At 53.1% G+C, this 22,757-nt stretch overlaps 2 protein-coding genes across 4 annotated transcripts in view; both read right to left on the bottom strand.

Moving 5' to 3' along the window:
- Window positions 1–2,683, bottom strand: part of VAC14 (VAC14 component of PIKFYVE complex) — a 66,528-nt gene extending 63,845 nt beyond the window's left edge. For all 3 annotated transcript variants that reach the window (XM_072872529.1, XM_072872530.1, XM_072872531.1), the window contains exon 1: window positions 2,531–2,683. In XM_072872529.1, coding sequence (XP_072728630.1) covers window positions 2,531–2,634 — 104 coding nt within the window. In that variant the 5' untranslated portion in view covers window positions 2,635–2,683. The remainder of the gene's footprint in view (window positions 1–2,530) is intronic.
- A 280-nt stretch (window positions 2,684–2,963) lies between these two features.
- The window catches only part of HYDIN (HYDIN axonemal central pair apparatus protein), a 162,708-nt gene continuing 142,914 nt past the window's right edge, over window positions 2,964–22,757 (bottom strand). Inside the window, exons 64-87 of the mRNA XM_072872234.1 lie at window positions 22,329–22,437; window positions 21,474–21,734; window positions 20,749–20,891; window positions 20,201–20,419; window positions 18,832–18,992; window positions 17,873–17,985; window positions 16,040–16,286; window positions 15,274–15,486; window positions 14,456–14,594; window positions 13,956–14,121; window positions 13,381–13,528; window positions 11,898–12,105; window positions 11,418–11,639; window positions 10,683–10,852; window positions 10,290–10,488; window positions 9,957–10,115; window positions 9,103–9,383; window positions 8,537–8,756; window positions 7,487–7,699; window positions 5,908–6,071; window positions 5,440–5,590; window positions 4,794–5,024; window positions 3,948–4,172; window positions 2,964–3,443 (exon numbers count right to left, since the gene is read on the bottom strand). Of these exons, the coding sequence (XP_072728335.1) occupies window positions 2,964–3,443; window positions 3,948–4,172; window positions 4,794–5,024; window positions 5,440–5,590; window positions 5,908–6,071; window positions 7,487–7,699; window positions 8,537–8,756; window positions 9,103–9,383; window positions 9,957–10,115; window positions 10,290–10,488; window positions 10,683–10,852; window positions 11,418–11,639; window positions 11,898–12,105; window positions 13,381–13,528; window positions 13,956–14,121; window positions 14,456–14,594; window positions 15,274–15,486; window positions 16,040–16,286; window positions 17,873–17,985; window positions 18,832–18,992; window positions 20,201–20,419; window positions 20,749–20,891; window positions 21,474–21,734; window positions 22,329–22,437 (4,842 nt within the window). The remainder of the gene's footprint in view (window positions 3,444–3,947; window positions 4,173–4,793; window positions 5,025–5,439; window positions 5,591–5,907; window positions 6,072–7,486; window positions 7,700–8,536; window positions 8,757–9,102; window positions 9,384–9,956; window positions 10,116–10,289; window positions 10,489–10,682; window positions 10,853–11,417; window positions 11,640–11,897; window positions 12,106–13,380; window positions 13,529–13,955; window positions 14,122–14,455; window positions 14,595–15,273; window positions 15,487–16,039; window positions 16,287–17,872; window positions 17,986–18,831; window positions 18,993–20,200; window positions 20,420–20,748; window positions 20,892–21,473; window positions 21,735–22,328; window positions 22,438–22,757) is intronic.

The following is a 22,757-nucleotide window of genomic DNA, read 5'->3' as shown; positions in this document are numbered from 1 at the left end:
GCCTAAATAAGGAACTTTACCTTAATCTTTGATAAAGGTGCAAAAGCTTTCACTGCCTAACTCCATACAGTTACTTTTTTGGCACTATACTGATCTTGCACTGCCCTCCCTAGACTGGTGCCACCAGCCAGTCACCCACTTCATAATCCAGGAAAATCATTATGGAAGATGTTTATGAACTTCTTCCCCCAAAATGATTAATGCCAGCTCTGTTCTCACCCTGCTGTGAGCAAAGCAGCTGCACCCCTGTCTCCCTGGAGGCGTCACACAGGCCCCCCTCGCTCTCCCCACTCAGGAGACGAGTTCTCCAACAGCTACAGCCCAACCTACTCTCACAAACGGCTGATTTAGGGCAAACAGCTCCGATCTCCAGTCCCACCGCAGCAGCAGGCTCCAGCAGGAGGAACACACCGAGCTCAAGCAGCACGGACCGACAGGGCGACCCTTTTACTGCCTGGATTTAACAAACAGAGCTTTGTTTGAACAGGAATAACTTTACAGACTTCCTTCAAGAGTTTAAAGAGCTCAAGATTTAACTAATGAGGCAAAAGGCACCCAACAGCAACATGCAGCATCAGAAAGTCTGCAGGCAGCAGGAGCTGCTCCCACGTTACTGGCCAGAGGACAAGGAGGCACCTGAACTGAGAGGCAGCAAGTCCCTCCTCGCTCGATGCCATAGATGTGGGAAAGATGGTGCTGGTGCCGTTCTGCAATGGGTTTAAGCTGATCTAAAGGCGCGTCTCTGTAGAAAGGGTTGGCCCTTACCTTTCTCCTCCTTATACCATTCCTGAACTGAGTTTCCAGCTCGATCAGCTGAATTGGCTGATCCCAAAATCAGACTTTGGTTGGCATAACCCAAGCACGAAACCCTAATTCTGGGGCAGAATAAGTCAGAGCAGAGCTGCTTAGCTAAGGAGCATCATCCCGCACAGCAGTGAAGGGGCAGTTACTGAAGCATCGCCATGACTAGAGCTGTGAGGACAGTGCAGCACATCTGCCGCAGCCCACCCTTAAGAAACTATTCCCGTGAAGAAGACAGAAAATGAGCAAAAGATAAACACTCTGAAGAGAAGAAGGGGCTGGATACGTTGGCTTTGTACGTGAGCAAACACTCACCTTATCCCAAGAATCATTTTTCTCTGCTGCCCAGGTACATCCTCCACATTTGAGGCACGTGGCTCCCACCCCACATCTGTCCTGCACCTCCCACCAAAGCCTGAGCAGAGCAGCTCCATCCCTGCGTGGGGGCTGCCATGGGCGGCTGGCTGCTCCCCTTGCAGGGTCACCACAGCTGCATCTCCCACCTGAAATTCACACTCTGGCTTGCGTCATGGATCCCAGCCCTGCCCTGCGCTGGGCTGGGCTATCCCCTGAGGGGATGCTTCAGATCATCTTCACTAGCTGAGCTCTCAGGTAGTGCCTGGGGAGGACACAGCACTTCCCAGGCAAAGCTGTGGACCACAGCAGCACAAAGCACCCAGACCAATGCAGCCAGAGTGAGAAGACACAGAGGGAACGTGTACAGGCAACACTAGAGGGGACGCAGCCATGCCAGCAGACGCCCACAGACCTTCGCCTGGGATGCTCTGAAAGGAAGGCCTGAGCTCTGCCGAAACAGCAGCGATACAGGAAGAAACAAAGGCAACGCCCTAAGGCTGGGGTGACAGCAGGTGCTTCCCACCTCTGCAGACGGGATTGAGTGTCGGACGAGCTCCGGCGAGCCTTTGAAAGAGAGGTGGAATGGCACCACAAGGCAGATGAACCCAGACTGATGCGAGACAGGCCCTGGACAACAGGCACAGCCACCCCAGCACCAGCCCGCTGCCCAGTGAGACCCTCGTGTCCCCCAGCCATGGTCAGGGCTGGGCACAGAGCCGGCCACCTCCATGAGCATTGCAGAAGAGCAAGTGCTGCGTTTCCAACGAGTTTCTAAAGTTACGCTATTCCGGCGTTTATTTCACGCAGTGCTGCACAACAACACTGGGGACCCACCGTCAGAGCGGGCTTTCTGTGAGGGGCTCGCCGGCATGATTGCTGCCCTGGGATACACGCCCTGAACCGGCAGGTCCCCACTTATGCCCAGAAGCTGACAGGCTCAGAGATAAACCTCAGTGACCGGCAGTACCGGGGACACGGAGCAGCTCTGGGGGAGAGCCCCTCCTGCCCACCACTGCGCAGGCTGCTGTCCCCTGACAGGGTCACCATGCCACCTGAGTCCCCTCCCTAGGTTCCCGGGCCAACAGACCCCCAGGCCTGCAGCTCCCTGGTGCCCCGGACCCCCCGGGGTGACCCCCTCCCCCGGACCCTCGGGGTGCCCTCGGGTGTGACCCCTTCCCCCAAGTCCCCCAGTTCCCCCTGGAGTGGCCCCTTCCCCCGGACCCCCCGGGGTGATCCCGTTCCCCGAAGCCCCCAGCCCTCCCCGGGGCGCCGGGCCGGCCTCCCCCTCCCGCCCCCCGGCCCCGGTGCGCTGGGGTAGCCCGGAGCGGCACCACCCCCGTTCCCGGCAACCCCCGCCTCTCCCGCCGCTCACTTCTCGATCTCGAGGGCCGCCACCTTCCTCTTCTCGTAGAGCTTGTCGTTCAGCGCTCGCACCACGCTGGGCGCCAGCGGCGCCAGGTCCCGCTCGGCGTTCATGGCCCCACCGCCCCCCGGACCCGCCGCCGCCACCGGCGGCCACGTGACCCCCTCGCCCGGCGCGGCCACGTGACCCCTCCGCCACGCTCCGTAGCGCCCCCGCGCGGCGCGGAGGCCGCCTGCTGCGTCCCGCCCCGCCGCCAGGGGCGCCCTTCCCCGGATCGGGCCCTTCCCCGGATCGGGCCCCTCCCGTCCGGGGTGCGCTGTGTTTATTCCGAACAGAGGCTCAGACCCCCACCACCTTTAATTACCCCCTCAGGTAATTAACAAACGCCCACTGTGAGAAGCAGCTTCGCCCGGGGGGGGGGGGGGGGGGGGGAGCGCACAGGTCACTTGTGAGGGGGCAGACCCCTGAGGTAGTACACCCAGGAGACACCCGCGCCCCCCCCACCGGCAGCCCGGGGACAGGAGACCACCATCTTGCTGGTGACAGGGGCCGGGCCGCCCTCGAAGGAGACAGTGATGAAGGTGGTCTTCTTGGAGCGCAAGCTCTCAGGGCCCCTGACGGCAAAGGCCGGGTGCTCCACCGTGTACTGGAAGGTCATAGGCTGCAGGAAGACGTTTTTGAAAGGGATGGAGGTGGTGCTGCCGGCCTTGATGGTGAAGGGGCCCTGGGGCTTGGGCGGGAGGGCGAGGCCGAAGAGGGGGATGCTGTACTCCCCCCCAAGCGGGGAGGAGAGCTGCAGTGTGGCCCTGGCTTCGCCGAGCTGGCAGGGCTCGTAGGTCACCTCCACGCTCACCTCCGAGCCCCCTGGGCTGGCAGAGGTCACGCTGATGTTTTTCTCTGTCTGGAAGTCGGCGCAGTTGGTCTGCACAGAGGAGAGAAGAGACCATGGGGGGAGCGGGTCACAAAAGCAGAGCCAGCACCTTGGGAAGAAACCGATGGGCCCCTGCCATCACATGCTGGCTGGGGTCCCTTTCCCTTGCCTGTCACTGCACCTGTCCCACCCACACCATACCCCTGGTGAGTGCCCATGATGAATGGCCATAAGGACTGCCCAAACGTGCTGAGCAGGGACAACCCTGTACCCAAACCCCAAGAGACCTTACTGCCAGAGCTGGGGTTTAAGGTGGAAGTCCAGGCACCATGGAACCTGCAAAAGCAGCTCCAACAAAGGCAGCAGAGACAGATTGCAAGTGAGGACAGTCCAGCTCGGGACAAGCCCAGCATTGGTGGGAAGACCCCCGGGCTCACATGGCCACCCTGGCTATGCCAGGCTAAGCTAGAGGGGCAGGATCCCTCGACAGAGACGGCTGATGCTGGCCAGAGGCTGCCTCCCTGCCTCCAAGAGCTCAGGGCAGGCTGGGGTCACCTGGAGGAGGTAGTCTGTCTTCTGCCGGGCATAATTCATGATTGTGGTAGTGATGGTCTGACTAGAGCCCAGAGTGCTGCAGAAGTAGAGGGGCTTCTCTGGCCGGCTCACGGTGGCTTTCAGGTGCAGGTTGTAGTAGAAAGAGCCCAAGTCGCTGCTGTGGAGCACCAGGCGCCCAGTGCTCTCACCCATTTTCAGGGGCTGGTACTCAAGGACAAGATCGGCCTGGGAGGAACAAAGGGAAAAGCCACTGGGTCAGGCAGAGACAGGGAAGGCAGGGCCCAGGACAGGGGAAGTCAGTCCCTGGTGTGCTCACACAGTGCTGGAAGGCAGCCCAGCACACGCCCTCGCTTCAACTCCTTCTTTCTGGGTCAGAGCCCTGCTGCATGTGGGGGACAGTTCACTTGGGGGACTGTCCCCAACAGCTGAGAGCCCTCCAGCACTATCGCAGAAGCTTCCCACCCTACAATGCCCCTATACCCCCCAGGGCCACACAACACCTCCTATCAATCCAGGCTGCAAACACCCTGCCAGTGGGGTGAGGCATGCCCTGCAGCCCCTCTCAACTGAAAATACCCACACCAAATAAGGAGCATGTGGCACAAGGACCTGCCATGTGAGGTCTGACGGGAGCGTATCACAAGGGGTAGCATGGCAGACTCTAACGGCGCAGGGCAATTCCCACTGGGGATATTCTCACACACTGCTTTCCCTCCAGATTATTAGCAGATGGGAGCTGTTACCCTTGTAAAGCAGCCCCAGATGGTTCATGTAGGGCACCACCCTCACCTCTTCCCAGAAAGACTGCAGGGAGAGGAGAGCGTACTGGATGAGCTTTGCTCCTACCTCCGACTGTGCAGGAACAGTGAAATGTGGGGGAACATTGACGCTGGGCACTTTGCAATCTATGGCAAACGTCACCGGGACAGGCAGGGGGTTGTCCACCTTGACGGTGGAAGACACTCTCTGCCGAACAGCAGCAGTCATTTCAACAGTGCTGATGGGTCCTGAAGCAGTGGCCTTGAAAGTCACCATGTAGAACAAGTACTCCTCGGTCACCTCGTTGAGGAAGGTCACCTGAATCAGAGAAAAAGAGAAGCACTGCTCATTCTGCACATAAAAATATACCAGCTGTGCTAAGCTAGCCCAAAGAGCCCCCCAAGCTCAGCACCCTACTTCCAAGAATGGCTGTAAGCAGCCACCTAGCAAGACTGAGGAAAGCATGTGTGGTATTTCCACTTAGTCTCCTGATTGCCTGTTGCTTCCAGCTTACCAATGTCCTGACCCACCTGTGCTTAGCAGCCCCCAGTGCGATGCTCACAGAGAGACGGACACGTGAGTGGGGCGTGTGGAGACATGCCTGCTGTTCAGTACCCACCTAGGACACCTAGGATCCCACCAGTGGGCACGTGGAGGTATGAAAACAGGTGTGTAGCTTCTCTGTGAGCAAACAGCTCCTGGAAAGGCCCTGCAGCCTCATGTCCACACTTACCATTGTGTTAAAGACTCCCTCCTTGTAGGAGAGGAACGTGAGCTTGTAGTCCTTCTTGGCAGAGCCTGGCACATCAATGTATTCCAGTCCCTGCAGCACAGAACTGCTTTCCAGGTTTTCTGGTTTGAGTATGTCCACTACCACGAGGAACCTGTGCGTGAGAAGGGTGCAGTGAAGGTCAACAGGAAGGACTGCCATAGGATACCCATCGTGTGGGGGTACAACACAGCCCCTCTCATCCTCAATGCCTCAGGCAGAGAGAGCCAGCTCTCATTGACCTTGGAGGAAAGCCCTCCAGGATGGGTCTGCATAAGCAGAACGTGGGTAGCGTGATCTCAGACACCTATGGCCAGAAATGGCAAAGGAGAGTGAAAAGCTTGCAGGAAGGAGCTTCCAGGCAGTGGGAAGCTCTTCCTTGTGCTGCTGCAGGGACTGCTGATGGAAGGAGACTTCCTGGGCTGGACTCACCTCTGTGGTCTGTTCAGCCAGTTGGAGACAGGAATGAGCTCAGTGTAGGAAGTCCTACACGGTACCTGCCGGAAAATGGTCCCTGAACACTTTGGGGCCTCAGCAGTCCCTTGCAGAAGGTAGTACAAGCCTGTCCCATCTGGCAATGGGAAGAAGATGGAGCCCTAGAAGACAAGTAATAGGATAAGTGAGCTCTCCTGCTCTCTGTCTGGACGAGTTACTGGCTCTCGAGCACACCTAGACAGTCCCGTGTTTCAGGCTGTCAGTTGAGGAGCTTTGAGCAGTTCCAGCTGGCAGAGCTGTGACTGCAGCCCTGTGTCCTGCGCAGATGGAGATGGCAATGTTGTACCTGCTCGGGCTGGCACAGCCACAGGACACAGAGGCAGCATGTCTGGGCAAAGCAAGGAAACACCAGCCCTACAGCAGAGCTGATCTGGCCATCCTAACAACCTTTTACGTGCCTTACTATCTGGGGCACATCAGCTGCCAGACCTGTGCTCATGCAGGGGCAGCCATGGTAAGGGGGTAGCAGTCCCTGCTAAGCCTGACTGCCCTGGCAGTGCCTCAGCATTGTTGCCAAGAGAGCAGCCTGTAAGCTAACGTGGCAGGGTCCCACCAGCCAGGGTGGGCCATGAAAAGCTCATATCCAGTACTCATTTCGGGTGCCAGTGGGTCACAGCCACCCGCCTGTGGCATCTCCTCTGCCTCCAGAGCAGCTGAAAACTGCAGGACTGTTCATGCAAGGCTGTACATTAAAGAGATACTGAGCATATGCAATCCTACAGGGCACAGATCTGCTCCGCACCCTGGAGACTGAGCCCAGAAGTCTCTGGCCTCCACTCTTGCTCTGGCCTAAATTCTGGCGTGGTGTAAGATCAGCTGGAGGGGGACAATGGGCAGGTGTCCGACACCCACCTCCAGCATCCCAGAGCTGTTCTGAACTGACCCCCATGATTTAAGAGCTTGTCCCTGGTGTGTCTCAGAAATAGTGCCCATGGAAACAGAGGGGCCAGTCACCCCACCTGCCCAGCCTGAGACCTGCAGGAAGGGCTCTTTCCAAAGCTCCTGCATTACTGAAGGTGATGTCAAGAGAGATCTCTGTGTCATTTCCCACCTGACTGCTCATGGTCAGGGAGGCACTGAGAAATGGTGGGGCAGCTTCGCCCCTCTTGTTCCCTGCACACTGCAAAAGGACACCAGCAGGGCAGTGCTGGCAGAATGGGTCGCGCCCAGGGCTTGGGGAGCCTGTGTGAGCACGGGGGTCTCTGAGCCCCTCTGGGCTGCACAGGCAGGGACAAGGAGCTGCACAGAACACTTTTCATTTCCTGGACCTTCAGACAACCTGGCTTTTTAGGTTAGCTGCTCCAATACGTTTAGTGGTCAGTCCAGACTTCCCTCGTGAACTCTCCTTACACCTGGCCTCCAGCCACCAAGAAATTCAGCTTCCAACATAGGATCGCAGGATAATTTCAGTTCATAGGGGACCTCTGAAGGTCATCTTGTCCAACCTCCTGCTCAAAGATGGGTGAGCTATGAGGGTCATGCTATGAGGGTCAGCATGCTGGCACAGCTCACATACCTGATGTTTCTTGTTCTCAGAGCTCATGGTTAGGGGTTTGTAAGTGATCTTGTAGGGCTTGTTTTGTTGATTGGCCTCTAGATGGAAAAATTCAGGCCCCTTCCAGTGTTCCCCCTCAATGACAGGTTGCATGGTCCAGGCCTCATTGCTTGGGTTGGACAGGAGGATGGTCTGGCTGTGCTTCTCACGCACGTCGCATGTGAAAGTCAGCGCCTGCAACAGAGGAGCACAGAGGCTGCTTGGTCATACTGAGGAATCCTTGCCACTCAGACTCTGACTAGCTCTACGCACAGGGAGCAGCTTTTCCTTATCATATGCAAAATTTCCATCTGAGCCATAGCTTTTTGTGTAAATCAAGTTGTCGGTTCTTAGAGAAGGGAGAGGAATGAGTCTTCTGCATGCTGGGTGAAGGGTGCTGCCGCTTCCCAAGGATGGGAGAAAGAAAATGGGAAGTCCTGGAAGGATATCTCTCCTGTGCAAGGATAAGACCTGCAGCCACACAGCCCCTTCATGGGCAGGCTGAAGAGCAGCTCTGGGCTCTCTTTTGGGAGCAGGAGCCAACACCCCACTGCACCCTCCTGCAATGCCCGTGAGGGCCAGGAGTCCTCCACACTGCATCCCTGTGCCCCAGGAGCTGAATGCAGATGCCTTACCCACTCCTAGTGCTGAATGCCATCCCCTGCCCCGACAGGGAGGAAAATCATGGCTGCTGGTGCAATACTGTGGGTATAGCTGGGTGGCTCTGTGGGGAGAGTCTCACAAAAGCCCTGCAGGGTGTCCCCACAGCAAGGGTGCTGCAGTGCAGAGCCAAGACAACTGAGGTGCTTCGCTGGAGGAGCATCACCTTTAACAGGGGAGGAAAGCAATTACAGGGCTCAGAAATTTTGGGAATCCTGCCCAGCGGTTTTCTCAGCTCTCTGGGATACCCAGGCAGGATGATAGGCAGGAGTGAGTCTATGCACATAAATATCCTCCAGTCCCTGCCCTGGGAGAGATGTGCTGCAAATGGTGAGGTAAGGGGGGGACCCATCCTATCTCTGCTCCAGTTACCTCTTTGGTCACAGAGGTCTCCATGCAGCATCCTGCCAGCGTAAGCCGGAGTGGCTCACTGCCCTGGATGAGACACTGCAGGCCCTCGTACTGGATAGCATGGCTCAGCTTAGAGGGGTGGAAGGTCACAACGAAGGGGACATCCATTCCTGGGGAGATGTAACCCTTTGTGGGGCTGATGGAGAAATCTGGCTTGAAGCTCTCGATGTCCCACTTAAACCTTGCCAAGGAAAGCACAAGGACAGGAAGGAAGGATTAGCAACTGGGAGGCTGCAAATACAGTGTGCTGTTTCTATGCCTCTTGTGGGCTTTTCCACCAGATCTCAGGCATGACACTGAGCCACCTGGCAATAAGGCTTCAGGTTGGGCAGGACTCAGCTGCACCCATCTGTAAACAAGCTTTTGGTTGTATCCCTTGCTAACTTCCAGGGCCTGACTGCACAGCGTTGGCTGCACGACTCTCCACTGGGATGGAAAAGCAGAGGGGAACTATCTGGGCAAGCTACAGCTCCATCCAACCCTCATCCAAGCTCTCAGCCCTCAGAGAGGACAGGGTTCTGCATTACTTGACTCCTATGTCGCCCGTGTTCTGCATGATGATGCGCTGTGATGTGTAGCTCTGCTGCACCACCGCTCCAAAGCTGAGGTGTTCCTGGTCCAAGCTCACATGGATGCCATGGCAGGAGCCCCGCACCATGAAGAGGGAGCGCACCAGGCCGTTGCACTCCAACACCACTTCTTCGGTGAACTGCTGGATGCGGCACTTTGGGGAGAAGGTCACTTCTACTTTACAGGTATCTCCTTTGGGCTTCAGACTTAGTCTGCTGGTAGGGTTCAAGCAGAGAACCTGCCCAAAGAAATGAGTGGAAACTACTTCATCTGGCAACTGAGCTGTAAATCCTCCATTGCTAGAGTCAGAGAAGAGTCTTCCAATTCCTATTCTGTCCCCACCAACATTGCCCCAATCCCACTCATTCCCTGATATGCATTCCTAGGTACCAAAGGTGTTTTCCTGCAATGTGTCCATCTGGCCATGGCAAGTTGAACTACGTCTTCTAAAGTAATTTCATGTAAGCTCCAAGACAGCTGTAACTCCTGGTCTTTAAAGATTCATTTATCTCCCTTACCTTTCCATATCTAAAATACATGGCCACATCCTAACGTATCTGTCTAAAACAGGTTAGAGGAATTGTGCCTACTTCTCACTTCTGGCTATTAGGGGAGTCCTGACACCTAGCTCAGATGAGGCATTCACATTGCAAGTATCTGCTGGTAGAGCAGTCCCACTAGGGAGGACAGCACAGCATACAGGCAGCCAGGACAGCATACAATTGTAATTAGCTACTAGCTCCCACCCAGAGCAGCTCATAGCTACCTGCAGGCACACCAAAGTGCTCTCCAGTGAAGGAAGGGGCCTTACCCCAGCTTCTTGCAGCTCTGGTGTGGTGGACATGAGACTGAGCTTAAAAGTGAGAGGGGCAGCACTGTTGTTTGCTATGGTGACAACCTTCTTCACTGTCTGTCCAATGGAGAGGGCTCCCAGCTTCACCACCTTTCCTTGTGGTTCCAGAACATCAACCTGAGAGAGGAGGGTTTAATATAAAGTGAAAGAAAAGAAGGAGAAAAGGTTTTCTGCCACCCTTGTGGCAGAAAAACCAAAACATGGTAGGCTGGGGAAGAGATGAAGAAAATGAGAGAGAAAGCCATGCTGGCTGCCTGCCACCTGGAGTTTTAGGATTTGATTTCATCTCACCTTCATTTCTGTGCCCCTTCCTCGGACCTCAATAGCCTGCTGGCAAAGACCATTGATTTCAAAAGGGATGAGCTCATGGTAAGACACAGGCTCTCTGGGACAGAAAGTGATGGGCACCTCCACTGTCCCTCCTGGGTGTAGGACGTACCCTGGGAAGTCCACCTCCAGGTGCGCGGTGCTAGTGAACAAGCAGTTCAAACTGGCAGAAAGCACAGAAAAGAGGAGCAGAGGTGTCACAAGTCTGTGTGCTCAGACAACAACTTCAGGGCTATTTGGGGCTCTCCTGTCTCCTCTCCCTGCATCTATCTTCAGGATTTCACCCACAGTGGTCATGAGGACATGGAGCAGGCATGTGCTAAGCAAGGGCCGAAGGAGTGTGCGGAGAAGGCCTACCTCACATCCTTGTCTGCCTTATTCTGGATGACGAGGGTCTGACGGGCAGGCAGCATCCCAGCGTGATAGATGAAGCAGGCTCCAAAGTCAACTCTGGTGGTGGAGAAGCGGACAGTGGGCACTACCACGGTGGCTAGGAATACGCAAGTAAACGTGGGACCCTTGCTGATCTGGTGGGGTGAAAGACAGCGTGAGCCAGCTGAAGAGATGGGAATTACAACTGCAAACACCAGAGACCGCTAAGGAAGAGGATGGGGGACAGCTGGCTGCAGTAACAATAACAGAAAATAAGTGCCAAAGGACCCCAGAATGGAAATAGAAGGTGGAAGGCTTGGGCTGAGAGGGAAAGGTTTTTGGAGAGTCACATCCCTGCTTTGTGCAGCCATGTGGCTGGCAAGACCATTCTGAGCTGTGGGACCCAACTCAGGAGGGGCCTGGCAAGGAGAAACAGCTCCATTCCTGTGCACATCTAGACACCCCCACCCCCTCCAAATTAGGGGTAGAGAGAGCCTGGGGGATATGTCCTGCCACAAAAGCGCTTCCCAAAGTGGTCCTGGATAAGCACTTATTAAAATATTCCATTTAGAAGCTGTCAGGCTCTTTATTTCAGCAGCAGGAGCCTCTTTGCCTCATTCAGGCTCTTTAGTGATGGAGCTCACCTGTAGCTCCGGGCTCCTGCTGCCAAGCTGCTGTGTAGGGAAGGCAAAGGTCCTGTATTGAGTACTGGTGCCTCACCTGCAGTGTCAGCTCTACATCCTTTAAAGAGCACATCTTCTGTGGGTGAAAAGCCAGCTGGGTCTTTGCTTTCCCCTCCACCCGCACGGCGCCTGTCCGAGGGGTGACGGTAAGGACCTGCTTATGGGCTGCAGGGCCACTCAGTTCCCATGAGAAGGTGAAATTGAGCTTGCCGTTATTGTGGATGCTGAAGATGCGCTTGATGTTCTCATTTAGCTGTACCTGTGGGGAGAAGGTGACGAGGACTAGGGGTTGGAGCACATGCAAAGTGTCAGCTGGCCCAGCAGGTGCTCCTTCCTAATGTGCTCCTGCATCTTTCACATTTAGCTAATGACCTGTGTGAAAAATCAACCTCCCTCCCTCTAGAGACCCATAAATGAAGAAAAATATTCCCTCTTGTTCAAGTGTATCTGCAGAGCTCCTGGTTAAGGCCCAATCTTGCATGGCTTCATGGGGCAAATGTTTCAGGGAACTGCTCACCTCCTTGAAATCAATGACATTGATCTCCTGTGCGCTTAGCTCAGTGACATGGCCATCACTGTCCTCACACCTGACAGACACGTTCATGCTATAGCCAGTGGCCTTGATATTCAAGGAGAGGGGCTGGGTCTTGCTCTTGACATCGCACTTGAGGTTGAAGACCACCTCTCCTTCTAGTGTTGGTGTGAAGAAGACTGTAATGGGAAACCTGGGGAGAGAAGACTCCGTTTACTCCATTCACTGTCTCTTAGCTTTCTTGGCCCCACATTGCCTGCTCTACGGGAGAGCAGCTGTGCAATGGCTGTGGCAAGATCCCAGGCCTGGGAGAAACCAGGAGCAGCACTCTGCCCTTCCAGGACCTTCCACTATGGAGCAAGCCTTGGTGAGAACTGTTTAGGGTATGATGATCCTATGCAATGAAATGGCAGAGGATACAACAAGGCAGCAAACCCTGAGCTAATGCTGACCTTACTACCCTGCCCATGTGCTACAGGGCAGCATTGGGTTGAGACCCCACTTCTGTCCCAAACACAGAGGAGGGCACTCAGAGACCCCCAATCTCTCCGATCTATATGACAAGGGTAACATCCTCTTTGCAAACAGGAATCATCCAGTTCCCGTGACAGCAGTAGAACACGGGCGCCACCAAACTACCTCTTTGTAATTTTTGTGGGTAATTTCTGGGTACGTTATCAAACACAACCAAACTACAGAGATTTAAGGAACTACCACTTCTCAGGTGAGCCACAGTAACTGATATAGGATGCTCTCTTATCTTGCACCCCATGGCAAGCCAAAATTCAGCATCTTTTTAGCCACAGCAAAGCTGCCTGGAGCTAATGCGTTCTTAAACCCAGGCAGGCTATGAGTGGGCACAGGGACATCCACGGTGGATCAGCAGATGAGCTAGTGACCTGTTATACTGCTTGAACTCATGATCATGTCTGACAGCAAGTCATGGCTGCAGTTTACAAGAGAAGAACATCCATTTTCTGACAGGTCATCCTGCAAAACACAGCTAGTTGTGTAAGTCCGTTGCTGTCCTCCATGATGGGCTTAAATGCTGCCTGCAGCATGCTTGTGTGCTTTGCTGCTCTTGGTGGCTTGGCACAGACCATGCATGGTGGGCTCTGTCACTAAAGGAACACAGGAAAGAGAGAAGACCTTGCACACTTAAGGCTGCTGGCTCAGGGGATCACAAGGTTAAAACCCCCAACATGCTTTTGTCATCAAAACTAGAAGATCCAAAGCCTGAATTTCTCCAGGAACGAGGCCTAGAAGACTGGGGTAACCCGGACACAGCCACTTTATGGAGAAATTTGCAGTTTCATGGTGTCCTCACTGGGAAAGAACGAAACAAGGCAGATGTATGCTGTTGCTGAGAGTCACCTGGTGACTGCAGAGGGGAGAAAGTCTCAAAAGCAAAATGACAGTGCAACGTCTGGCATGCAGGAGAGGGAACCTGGCCTGTAAGACCTGTTACCTTGAAAGAGGAGCGATGGAGCCTTCCAGGGGCTCTATTTTCACAGAGGCGTTGCATCCCTCTGAGAAGAGAGAGCTTTGTCTGAAAGCAAAGCTGAAGGCTTCCTTCTCACTGTTGATCATATAGATAGTCTGGTGTACCTCATGCCCTGGGGAGAGGACAAAGCAGCTGCTGAAAACTTTTTTTCCTCTGGCCACTGGGCCACACCACTGCCCACTGCACTCCTGCCTGTTGGCTGAGCCCCACAGGCAATCTGTAGCGAGGATCACTGCCTGCAGCACGGCACGCTCAAAATGCCAACATGGAAACATGCTTCTGACCCCCCGGACTCCCCTGCATCACCCTCAAATCCCCTCTTGGAAACAGCCTCAACCACATGCCATGTCCCTGACACATGCCTTCCTCCCTTCCCCCTCCTCTCCCTCATACGCTTGGGTGCCAGGAGCTGGATAATCTGCTCACAAGAGCCCATTTCCATTTCCAGCTTCCTCGTTGGAGCCTGCTGGAACAACAGGACTGCTGGACGCCTGGAGCTGTCCATATCTGAGTGTGTAAGGAATATCCAAGGTGCTCACCGATTAACAGCAAGTGGAAGTTCAGGTGGGATCTGTCCAGAGTCACTAGTGGGTCAGTGGCATTGCCCACCAACAGGAACGGGACTGAAATGCTCTGCTCAGGGATTGTAAAAACCCAGAATGATTCTGTGATGTCCAGGTGCTGGGGGATGAATTCAAACTTGATCTGGGGGAGAAAGAGGTGAATGAAGGAAAGTTGCTGCCCTTGGCAGGGGAAGGGGAGGGGAATGCAGGCTGTACCACTGAGAAACCCCAGGAAGCTCCATCTTATGTTGCTGCCAGCTCAGAGAGAGGCTGCTGTGCCACTTACAGCCCAAAAGCATGGCAGACATGGGTACAGCGTGAGAACAGGGTCATCTGCCAGTTCATTTACGCTGTAGTCAAATGTTTTCATGGTCTTGGCTAAAGCTCAGAGTGAGATGGGACACCCAGTAAGCGCAGGCATAGCCGGTGTCAAACTGGCATACACGTGACCCACCTTCTTCATTTTCTGCACCCACCTCTGCTTTCTTCCCTGGCTGGATCTGACCTCTCTCTGTGAGGCAGAAGAAAGCCACCTGTTCTGGTGGTGCTTCAGGGTCTTGGCAAGTCCACTGGAAGGAATACGCGGAACGGGTTGGGTTCATAACCATGAAGGTCCTGGGCACACAAAGCGGAAAGGACTACTAAGGTGACATTGGGATGTTAATGACTCTGTCCTGTAGCAGACATCAGGCACTGCCAGTCCTGGACACCATCTGGAACGAGTTATTTGGTATAGGGGAACAACGCTTGGAGCACAAACATTTCACCTGCTTTCCAAGGGCCCTGTTTGTTTCCCAGGTGGCTACAGATTAAAGGCTATCAGCAAAGAAATTAGCAAGGATATAGCCAAACTCTTGTATGCTAAAATGGTAAGATTGAGTGAAAATGGTAAAATCAAGTCCATTAAGACTCCTTTGGAAGATGGTACACTCTGTTGTGGTTGCAGCCTTCACCAACCATGTCTGACTGGTATCTCAAAGGAGCTAGCATGTGCCGAGGATGCTCTTCAAAGGGACAAAGGTTGTACTGGCCCTATTGCACAGGCTGGGGACACGTGGTCCTCCCAGACTCACCCATACCTTATTGAAGAAAGGGACAAAGAGAACAAAAAATTGGCCAGTTGGTTTTCCGTGACCAGCTTATTCCAGCCCCAAAATAGACTGGTGACCAAGTGTCAGCAGATCACAGACAAGGTACAGCTGTGCCTTGGGGTTTGGAAGAGTAGCTGGAGAGGTCTCCGGTTAAGGGGGATGACTAGGAGACCATCAACAGGAGAAGCCATGCCCGCACCTACCTGCTGTTCCTGCTGCACACTCCAATTGCTGCAAACTCAATCACTCTTGTGTTGAGATTGAACGTTGCCCCCTTTGGACCCTGCAACTCTGGGTTGCGCTTTTTTGCAGTGATGTAGTCAGAGTCTTCCAGTTCAAAGTGGCAGGTTGGCATCAGGCTTCTCCCCTTCACAACCACTTCTGGGCCCTTCTGATTTGGTTTCAGGTTAGGAATACTAGGAAGAAAGGGACTGGTGTTAGCCAGACTAATGTTTCCAGACAGCTAGATGCTTGCCTGTCTCCTTGTACAGCACAGAGTGTTGCATCTTCTCTCCGTGCAAGCACTGATCAGCAAATTAAACAGGATTGCACTCCCTGCCACGGAGGCAGCGGAGGTGAAATGGCAGAAACATGAACAGTTACGTGTCTAGAGACCAACTGGAGCACACAGGTTTCTATGTAGATAAGGAGGCTGTGCTTGTCTGATAAGGAAGCATAGCTAGGGACTGGCTGGCCCCTTGACAGCTTTTCTGGACCTCTCATTCCAGATTTTGCAACCCTCCAGGAGCTTAGTATTTTATACAATGTCTTTTCCCAGTGTCTCCATACCTGCTTCTACCAAAGCCAGATGATCATCTTTCTTTGCTCCTGTATGTTCATTGTTTCTGCTGCCTCTCTGGGGCTGGCTGTCCCCAGGTCCGCACTCCCACCCACCCCAGTGAGAGGCATTACCACGACTATCCATCAGTAGCATGAGTTGAAAAGTGAGCAAGCCTGGACGTTTCCTACCTGCAGAGCATACGGCTCTCAAAGTCCCCCAGGTACACCGGAGAGAACTTCATCTGGAAGAGCTGCTCCTGGCCAGCAGGGATGGTGCCGCTGCAGGGCTCGACAGAGAACAGTGGGGTGGCACTGACAGCGTTCAGAGACGAGGTCAGGGAGGAAGACACATGCTCCAGAGCACGTCCCAGCTGGCTTGAACAGCAGCTAGACTGGAGCTTCACAGAGGCACCAGAAGTGGAAGAGAGGAAATCCCCTGCGGTAAGGAAGAGATTAGCAGGACATCTTATTTCAAGGAGAAAATCCTCTGTTCCCAGCAACTCTGCTTCCTGCTGCAGGTGGACAGAAGGAAGCTGGGATGCACTTGGAGCATCCCAGGCCAAGCACTTTCAGGAGGACTCCCCCCAGTGAAGAACAAAGAGAGCGGTCAGGTTGCTTTTTGCTTTTTTGTGTTACTGCTTGCTAAATTGTAATCCCAGAAAGTCCTGGGGACAGGTGTGAAAATGAGAACAGACAGGAGGGAGAACTGAGGGTGGGAGACAGCAAATACAGTGAAAAGGCCCAGCAGAGACCAGGGAACTGCTTAAATCAAAACACACCACTGAACATCAATCCACACTAGATGCTCAGATGAGAGCCAGGAAGGCTATGTCTATTAGCAAATTAAATGGGCCCAGGAGCTGCTTCACTCCATGCTGTTAAACTCTCTCCATCTCCACGACTGAGTAGCTTGATGCAAACTTCTCCTGCAGAACGGTTTCTGGCCAGTGTTCATTCCCAAACCATATCCAAGAACTAACAATAGAAATGTCTGTGTTACAGCATCTGGGAAAATTTCTGGGTGCTGTTTCACATCCCAGTACAGCCAGCCTCAGAGCTTAGCATTAAGGACAGCGTTAAGTCCTGCTCCCCTGTTGCCTACAGAACTGAATTTTGCTTGCTATGCATGGCTTTGGGGAACAGCGCTGCTCCGTCCTTCACACCCTTTCCTTCCTTCCTCTTTGTCAGGCTTTCACAACCGACGACCAGACAGCTAATGGCACAGCCCAGCAGACCGGCTTCAGCACAAGTGTGCCCTATGCCAGGGAAGAGCCAACACCAGGACCCACGAGGGAGGGAGTTAAACACATTCAGAGTGTCAGGGACTTGGTTGAGGTCTCCTGTCTTGACCATCAGGCAAGCTGCCTATGCTAAGAAACAAGGCCTGACAGCTCTCCCCACTCCTGTTCCTGCTGAGACCTCTTGGACACACAGCCCTGTTTCCCTGCAGAACCACGCTGCTCCCAAGGAGACCATGCACTCAGGCACCAACACATTACTGCAGGTTAATGAGTCACTGCCCTGCCCTCCGATGGCTGCTGTGAGCAGGGTCTCCATCTGCAGCAAACACTCCTGTGTCTGAGTTACGAGGGTTAATTTTAGACAGTGACTTTTCATTTGCCCTGGACTGGGGAATTGCACACAGACAGTGACTGCAGGTCAGCTAAATCATGGTTACAGCATCAATTTTCCCAGTCTCAGAGACTTCCCAAAAAGGTGCCCTGATGTTCCCGTTCCCCTTCCCAGTCCTGACCCACCAGGTGGCTCTCCCCTGATCCAGGCTCAGCTCCTGCACAGAGCACAAGTGTCAGAGCAAGCATAGGAGGGTCTGAAAGGCAGAGAGGGTGCAAGGAGAAAGTCTCCAGGTGCAGCTGGGAAGATGCTGATGAAAGAGGAATACTGGACAGTGATGAAAAAGCAATTCACATTTTGGGGTGAAGTGGCATGGTCTTCTCCCCAAGCCCTCTGCTACCAACCAAAACACCCCGGGCACCTCCAGCTGCCAGAGAGCTAGTGTCTTACCATCCAGACTGGGCGGGAGCAGCTCCCCAGTATGGCTCACTGCCCTTTTATCCTCCACAGCCGCCATCCAGGTGTACTCCAGGGCCACATTCCCTGTATTGGACAGCTGGAAACTGAAAAGCAAGGAGGAGGAATAAGAAGTCCAATAAATACAAAGCAAGTAGAGAAGTACCACTGTATGGTGGGCTCCTGGCACCCCCTTCTGTATGCTGAGTAGCATCTTCTTCCCCAGACAACTCTGCCATGCCTAGATCACTGCCCTGGGCTGCCCCAAGACAAAGTGTTTCAAAATTTGGAAGTCAGAGGAAAGGGCAGACATGGTGCCCAGGAGACTTAATCCAAGGGTCTTATTCTGGTCTTTATGTCTCGGTTTGACATTATTTTGACTGCAAACTCGTCCTCAAGCAGATGAGGACAGGCAATATGCAATGAGAGCAAAACCATGGCTGTTCTCAGCAGAAAGCACTGCAGAATTGAACCTCTCCTGGCATGTCTTGGCAGGATGGCAGCCACCATCTCCTGCTTGGCTTTGTGTGTAGATATATGGGCCCCAGCACCCAGCCAGGACTCAGAAAGGATGAAACAATAAATTATTTGTTTAAAGGGATGAACAGCAGGTGAGACTGAATGTAAAGCCCTAGAAGGGACTCAAGTCCACATGTGGGAGATCTCCAGGCCCTGGGATGTGCCAGATTATGTGTGGAAGTTGAAACCTCAGACCCAGCAGGCAGCAGCACCCCCCTCCAAGGCTGATCGGCCTGTTAGAAATTAGAAGAGGTTTATTAAGTGGCCAAGCAATGAGCATGTCAGTGTAACCTCTGCCGGCACAGGACCATGAGTAGAAGGAAAAGCAGAGGCCACTGGAGAGCACAGTTTGTCTCTGGGGAAGCAGACACTGGGTCAGCCCTGGGCAAAGTCAGCTCCGACTTGCAGGTCCCTGCCTGGCCTCCAGCACTCACGTGAATGTCCTCGTCTGGAAGAGCAAGGTCTCCTTGAACTGAATCATGTCCGTATCCAGCTTGAACTCGGCATAGTCAACGACAGCACTGAGGTGAAGCTCCACCTCACGGCTGCTCTTCTCCAGGACAGTGTGAGCTGGTTCTGGGTCTGTCTCGATCACCTCCAAACAGGAGAGGGAAGAATTACTGAGCAGAGCCCAGAAAGCCAGACCGAGCAGGGAGTCTTTCAGCCTCCAAAATCAGCCACATTATAAGGGCTAGGAAGGAGCATTCCCATTTATTTCCCTGGAAAGATGACAAAATTTGACCCTTCCGCTACAGTATTTGTTTCTACCTACTGATCAGAGCAATAATCACCATGACTGCGAATACACCCATGGGGACTATGGCTGGCTATCAGTCCCTGTGTTTCAACCCTGTAGAGCGTCTGACCTTTTTCCTGGCTCCCTATAAATCCAGCAAGCCTCTAAATTAGGATTAAGTTCCTCTGCTGGAGCTCTGTGGATGAAGAACCCCAAGAATGAACAAACCTAGAAAGCACCTTTTCCTTCTTGTCTTAGGAGAAAGTGCTTTCCAGATGTCTCGTGTGGGGCAACAGCCATGCTGGTGGGGGCTGGGGCTGGGCATTTTGGGATGGGAATGAACTCACTAGGAAAGTGTCCGACTGCTGATGCTCTGATGGGGAAGAAGTTTGGTTTACAGGTCTTACAATGGTTCAGAAACTAGGGAAGAACCATCACCCAAGATAAGCGTGTTTGGCAATAACGATAGTAAAAGCAAGAGTTTCTGGAGATGGTACTTCTCCAGACTCCTGCATGACTGCTACACAGTGCCTGGACTGCCCATAATGAGATATCCCACACGATATAGAGACCACAACCAAAATCTCCGGTATCAGTGTAGACAGAGCTCAGAGCTCACCCACAATGTGCTGGTGGGCTAGTCAGCATACATAGAAGAACATTAGCATTGCTCTCCACTTCAAAACAAGAGACAGAGTGCAGTGGATTTAACTCCTTGTTAGTGAAAAGGTACTGAATCAGATGAAGAGATTTTAACACTATAAAATGTGTCATCTTAAAATGTGACCTCCCATTCAACACAGGCTGCAACACTTCAGCTTTTGGCAGAGATCAATAGTTTGCATGTGGCTAAACGTCTCTTGTCAAAAAGACTTTCCCATATTGTGTGAGTGTATCAGGTTACCGTGCATCCACCCCTCCCCTAAAACATGCTGCTCATTAATGTCACAGATGGATTAAATGTCAGGAAGAAGCAGGAGCTGCTTGGCCAGCAGAGATGGCTATCTGCTGCCATCGGCAGCTCTTTTTGTAGAAGCTAGGTTAGCTTTTGCTACTACGCTTCTTACCTTCTTCTTGACAGGCCACGTGGCTGCTGGGCCCCTCGTGGCATCCACCCACTTGACAGTGCGCAGACGGTCATCCCAGTCGGTAACGTGCTCTGGTGGCACCTGGAAGGCAATCCTAGCCACCTTACACTTCACAGGGTGCATTTTGAAGGCGACCGTGACATCTGATTTCAAGGTCACTGTGATGTCCTTAGCACAGCCAGCATGGAGGTGTCCCACCTACGGAGAACCAGAGAGCCGAGACCAAACTGGAATCACTGGCAAGGGCAGGATTGACAGCAAATGGACTGATGTGGTGAGCAGCCGTGCCAGGAATCTGCATCTTACTGTGCATTTATCCGAGGTTTGATAGAGAAAAGTACAAACAAAAGATGCCACCTCCTATAACACAAAGCCTTTTCTGCGGGGCTGACAGCCCTGCCCCAGAAAAGCCAGGGATTGCATCTCCTACGTAGCACTGGAATGGGTTCTCACCAGTACGTGGTGACTCCCTGCTAGCTCCTGGCAGGGCTTGAGCAGCAGGGAAAGGAAAAGCCATCCAAGCTCACCTTGGGGGAGAAGTGAAATGGGGCGCCTGCCAGCCACTCAAACCGCATCGCCTCCACCCTGCTGCGATTGGTGATCGTGAAGGTCACGGGGTAGGGTGTCCCAATGTGACAGTCCCCAAACTGGATGTGATCCACTCTGGCAGCTGTTAAGAATGAGAGCAAGGGATCTCAGTGTGCAGTGAGGTCCATCCGCCCCCCTCACATGCAGACACATGTATGTCCAACTCCCTTCCTCACTTCAAGCCTTCCTCCCTCTGGGATATGCAGTTACCCATCCTACTGCTTTCAGAGATACACCCTGACACATCCCTAAACACATGGCTGTGTCTGTGCAGAGGGACATGCAGTGCAGCATGCATTGCCTCTATGCACATGGCAGGCATGCTCACAGACCACCAGGTGTCTGGTGGGTGATAGCACAGGCCTGGTTATATAGAGGACAAAAATCATCATACATGGTTTTCACGTCCACAGTATACTGTGGGCTGGCAGACCTCCTTTTAGAGATACTCAGCTGAATGCTGGTATCTCTGACCCTTCCTTGCTAGCCTGCAAGCTTCTCCCTTGACAGAGGATGTTCCCTTGTGTTCTCAAGTGTGGCTGCTCTTCAGGCTACAAAAGGCAACTGTCCACTAAGCCTGGATCACACCTGCACTGGCACAGAGTGAGCAGAAATGTGTATTTCCCTGTTCCTTGCTCCATCTTGGCAGCCTCTCCTCTCTTACCCTCAATTATGTCTTCCTCCAAATTGCCCTCAGTGTTCTCCTCCTTGCTGTCTGCCACTAGTCCATGGATGTTATCCAGCGTGAAGTCATCCTCATAGCCTTCACCCACCAGCTGAATGTTGGTCTCTTCATAGGGGTTGTCCACCACTGACAGGTGGATCTTCCCTTCCACACGTTGGGCCAGGGTGGGTTTGAAAAGCACGTCAAACTCTGCTAATTCCCCATGATGCAGGACCAGGGAAGCGGTGTGGGGCTTCCTCTCTGCACAGCAATGGAAATCAGAGACAAGTCATACAGCTGTACAGAGGAAGTATTTCTATGGGGTATAAGAGGAATAAGAAGTTGAAACCCATCTATCTCTAAGCACAGGTTCTCCCACCACTGGTTCCAGACCCTCCTCCTATATTCACAAGACCATGACACTACCATGCATATCACTGCTTAAGTGTCTTAACCTCAGGTTAACACCCAGCTTTCACTTAAACTGCATCCAGCCAGCTCCCGCCACATGTAAAGTGGAGTCAAAGAGTGGTTTTGGTTTTTGTTGGCTGGCTATGGGCTCAAGGGCTGCCTCTGTTCAGGCTGGTAACTCCCCACAAGCATCAGAGACTTCAGATGGTCCATTCAAGTGCTGACAGTTCCCCACAACTCAACCCACCGTGTCCAGAAGAACAGAAAAACTTCCTACAACTTGCTAGGAGGAATCCCTGCAAAGAGTCCACATGAAAAACTAGGGGTACAGAGAGCCCCAGGAAAGAAACTACGTTTAACATCTGGCTGCTGCTTGGCCAAGCCAAGAGCAAGGCACACATTTTCTCTGTGTGGATGACCACACTTCGTGGTTAATGAATTTACCTTCTCCAGGGGAGTCCTCCTTCATGCCCGCAGCTTGGTAGATGCAGTGTGTGGTGGCCCTGGCTTTCAAGAAGAAAACTCCCCCTTCATCCAACAGGTCTATCATCAACTGAGAAAAGGGAACACAGAGCACGACCACACTGGTGTGGGTACAGGGAGGCATGTGGATCGACACCGTACTGTGGCTGGTTCAGCATGCTTCCCCACTTCAAACACAGCTCTTCGCACAAAGTTTAAGTGAAATCAGACGGAAAAAAAAAAGTGTTCAGAGGCATTGGGATATAATTAAAATATAACCAAACAGGACAGAAAGTACTAAAAGTAATGAACAGAATGTAATTAAACTACAACTGAGTTTAATTAAAATGTAGTAGAATGTGATCAAATACAATCTAATGTAACTAGGACCTCACACATTCCCACATGAGA

The sequence above is a fragment of the Ciconia boyciana genome, chromosome 9, assembly GCF_034638445.1.
Source record: "Ciconia boyciana chromosome 9, ASM3463844v1, whole genome shotgun sequence".
NCBI classification, from domain to species: domain Eukaryota; kingdom Metazoa; phylum Chordata; class Aves; order Ciconiiformes; family Ciconiidae; genus Ciconia; species Ciconia boyciana.
The sequence above is the reverse complement of the archived record's forward strand: the minus strand, read 5'-3'. Positions and strand labels throughout refer to the sequence as shown.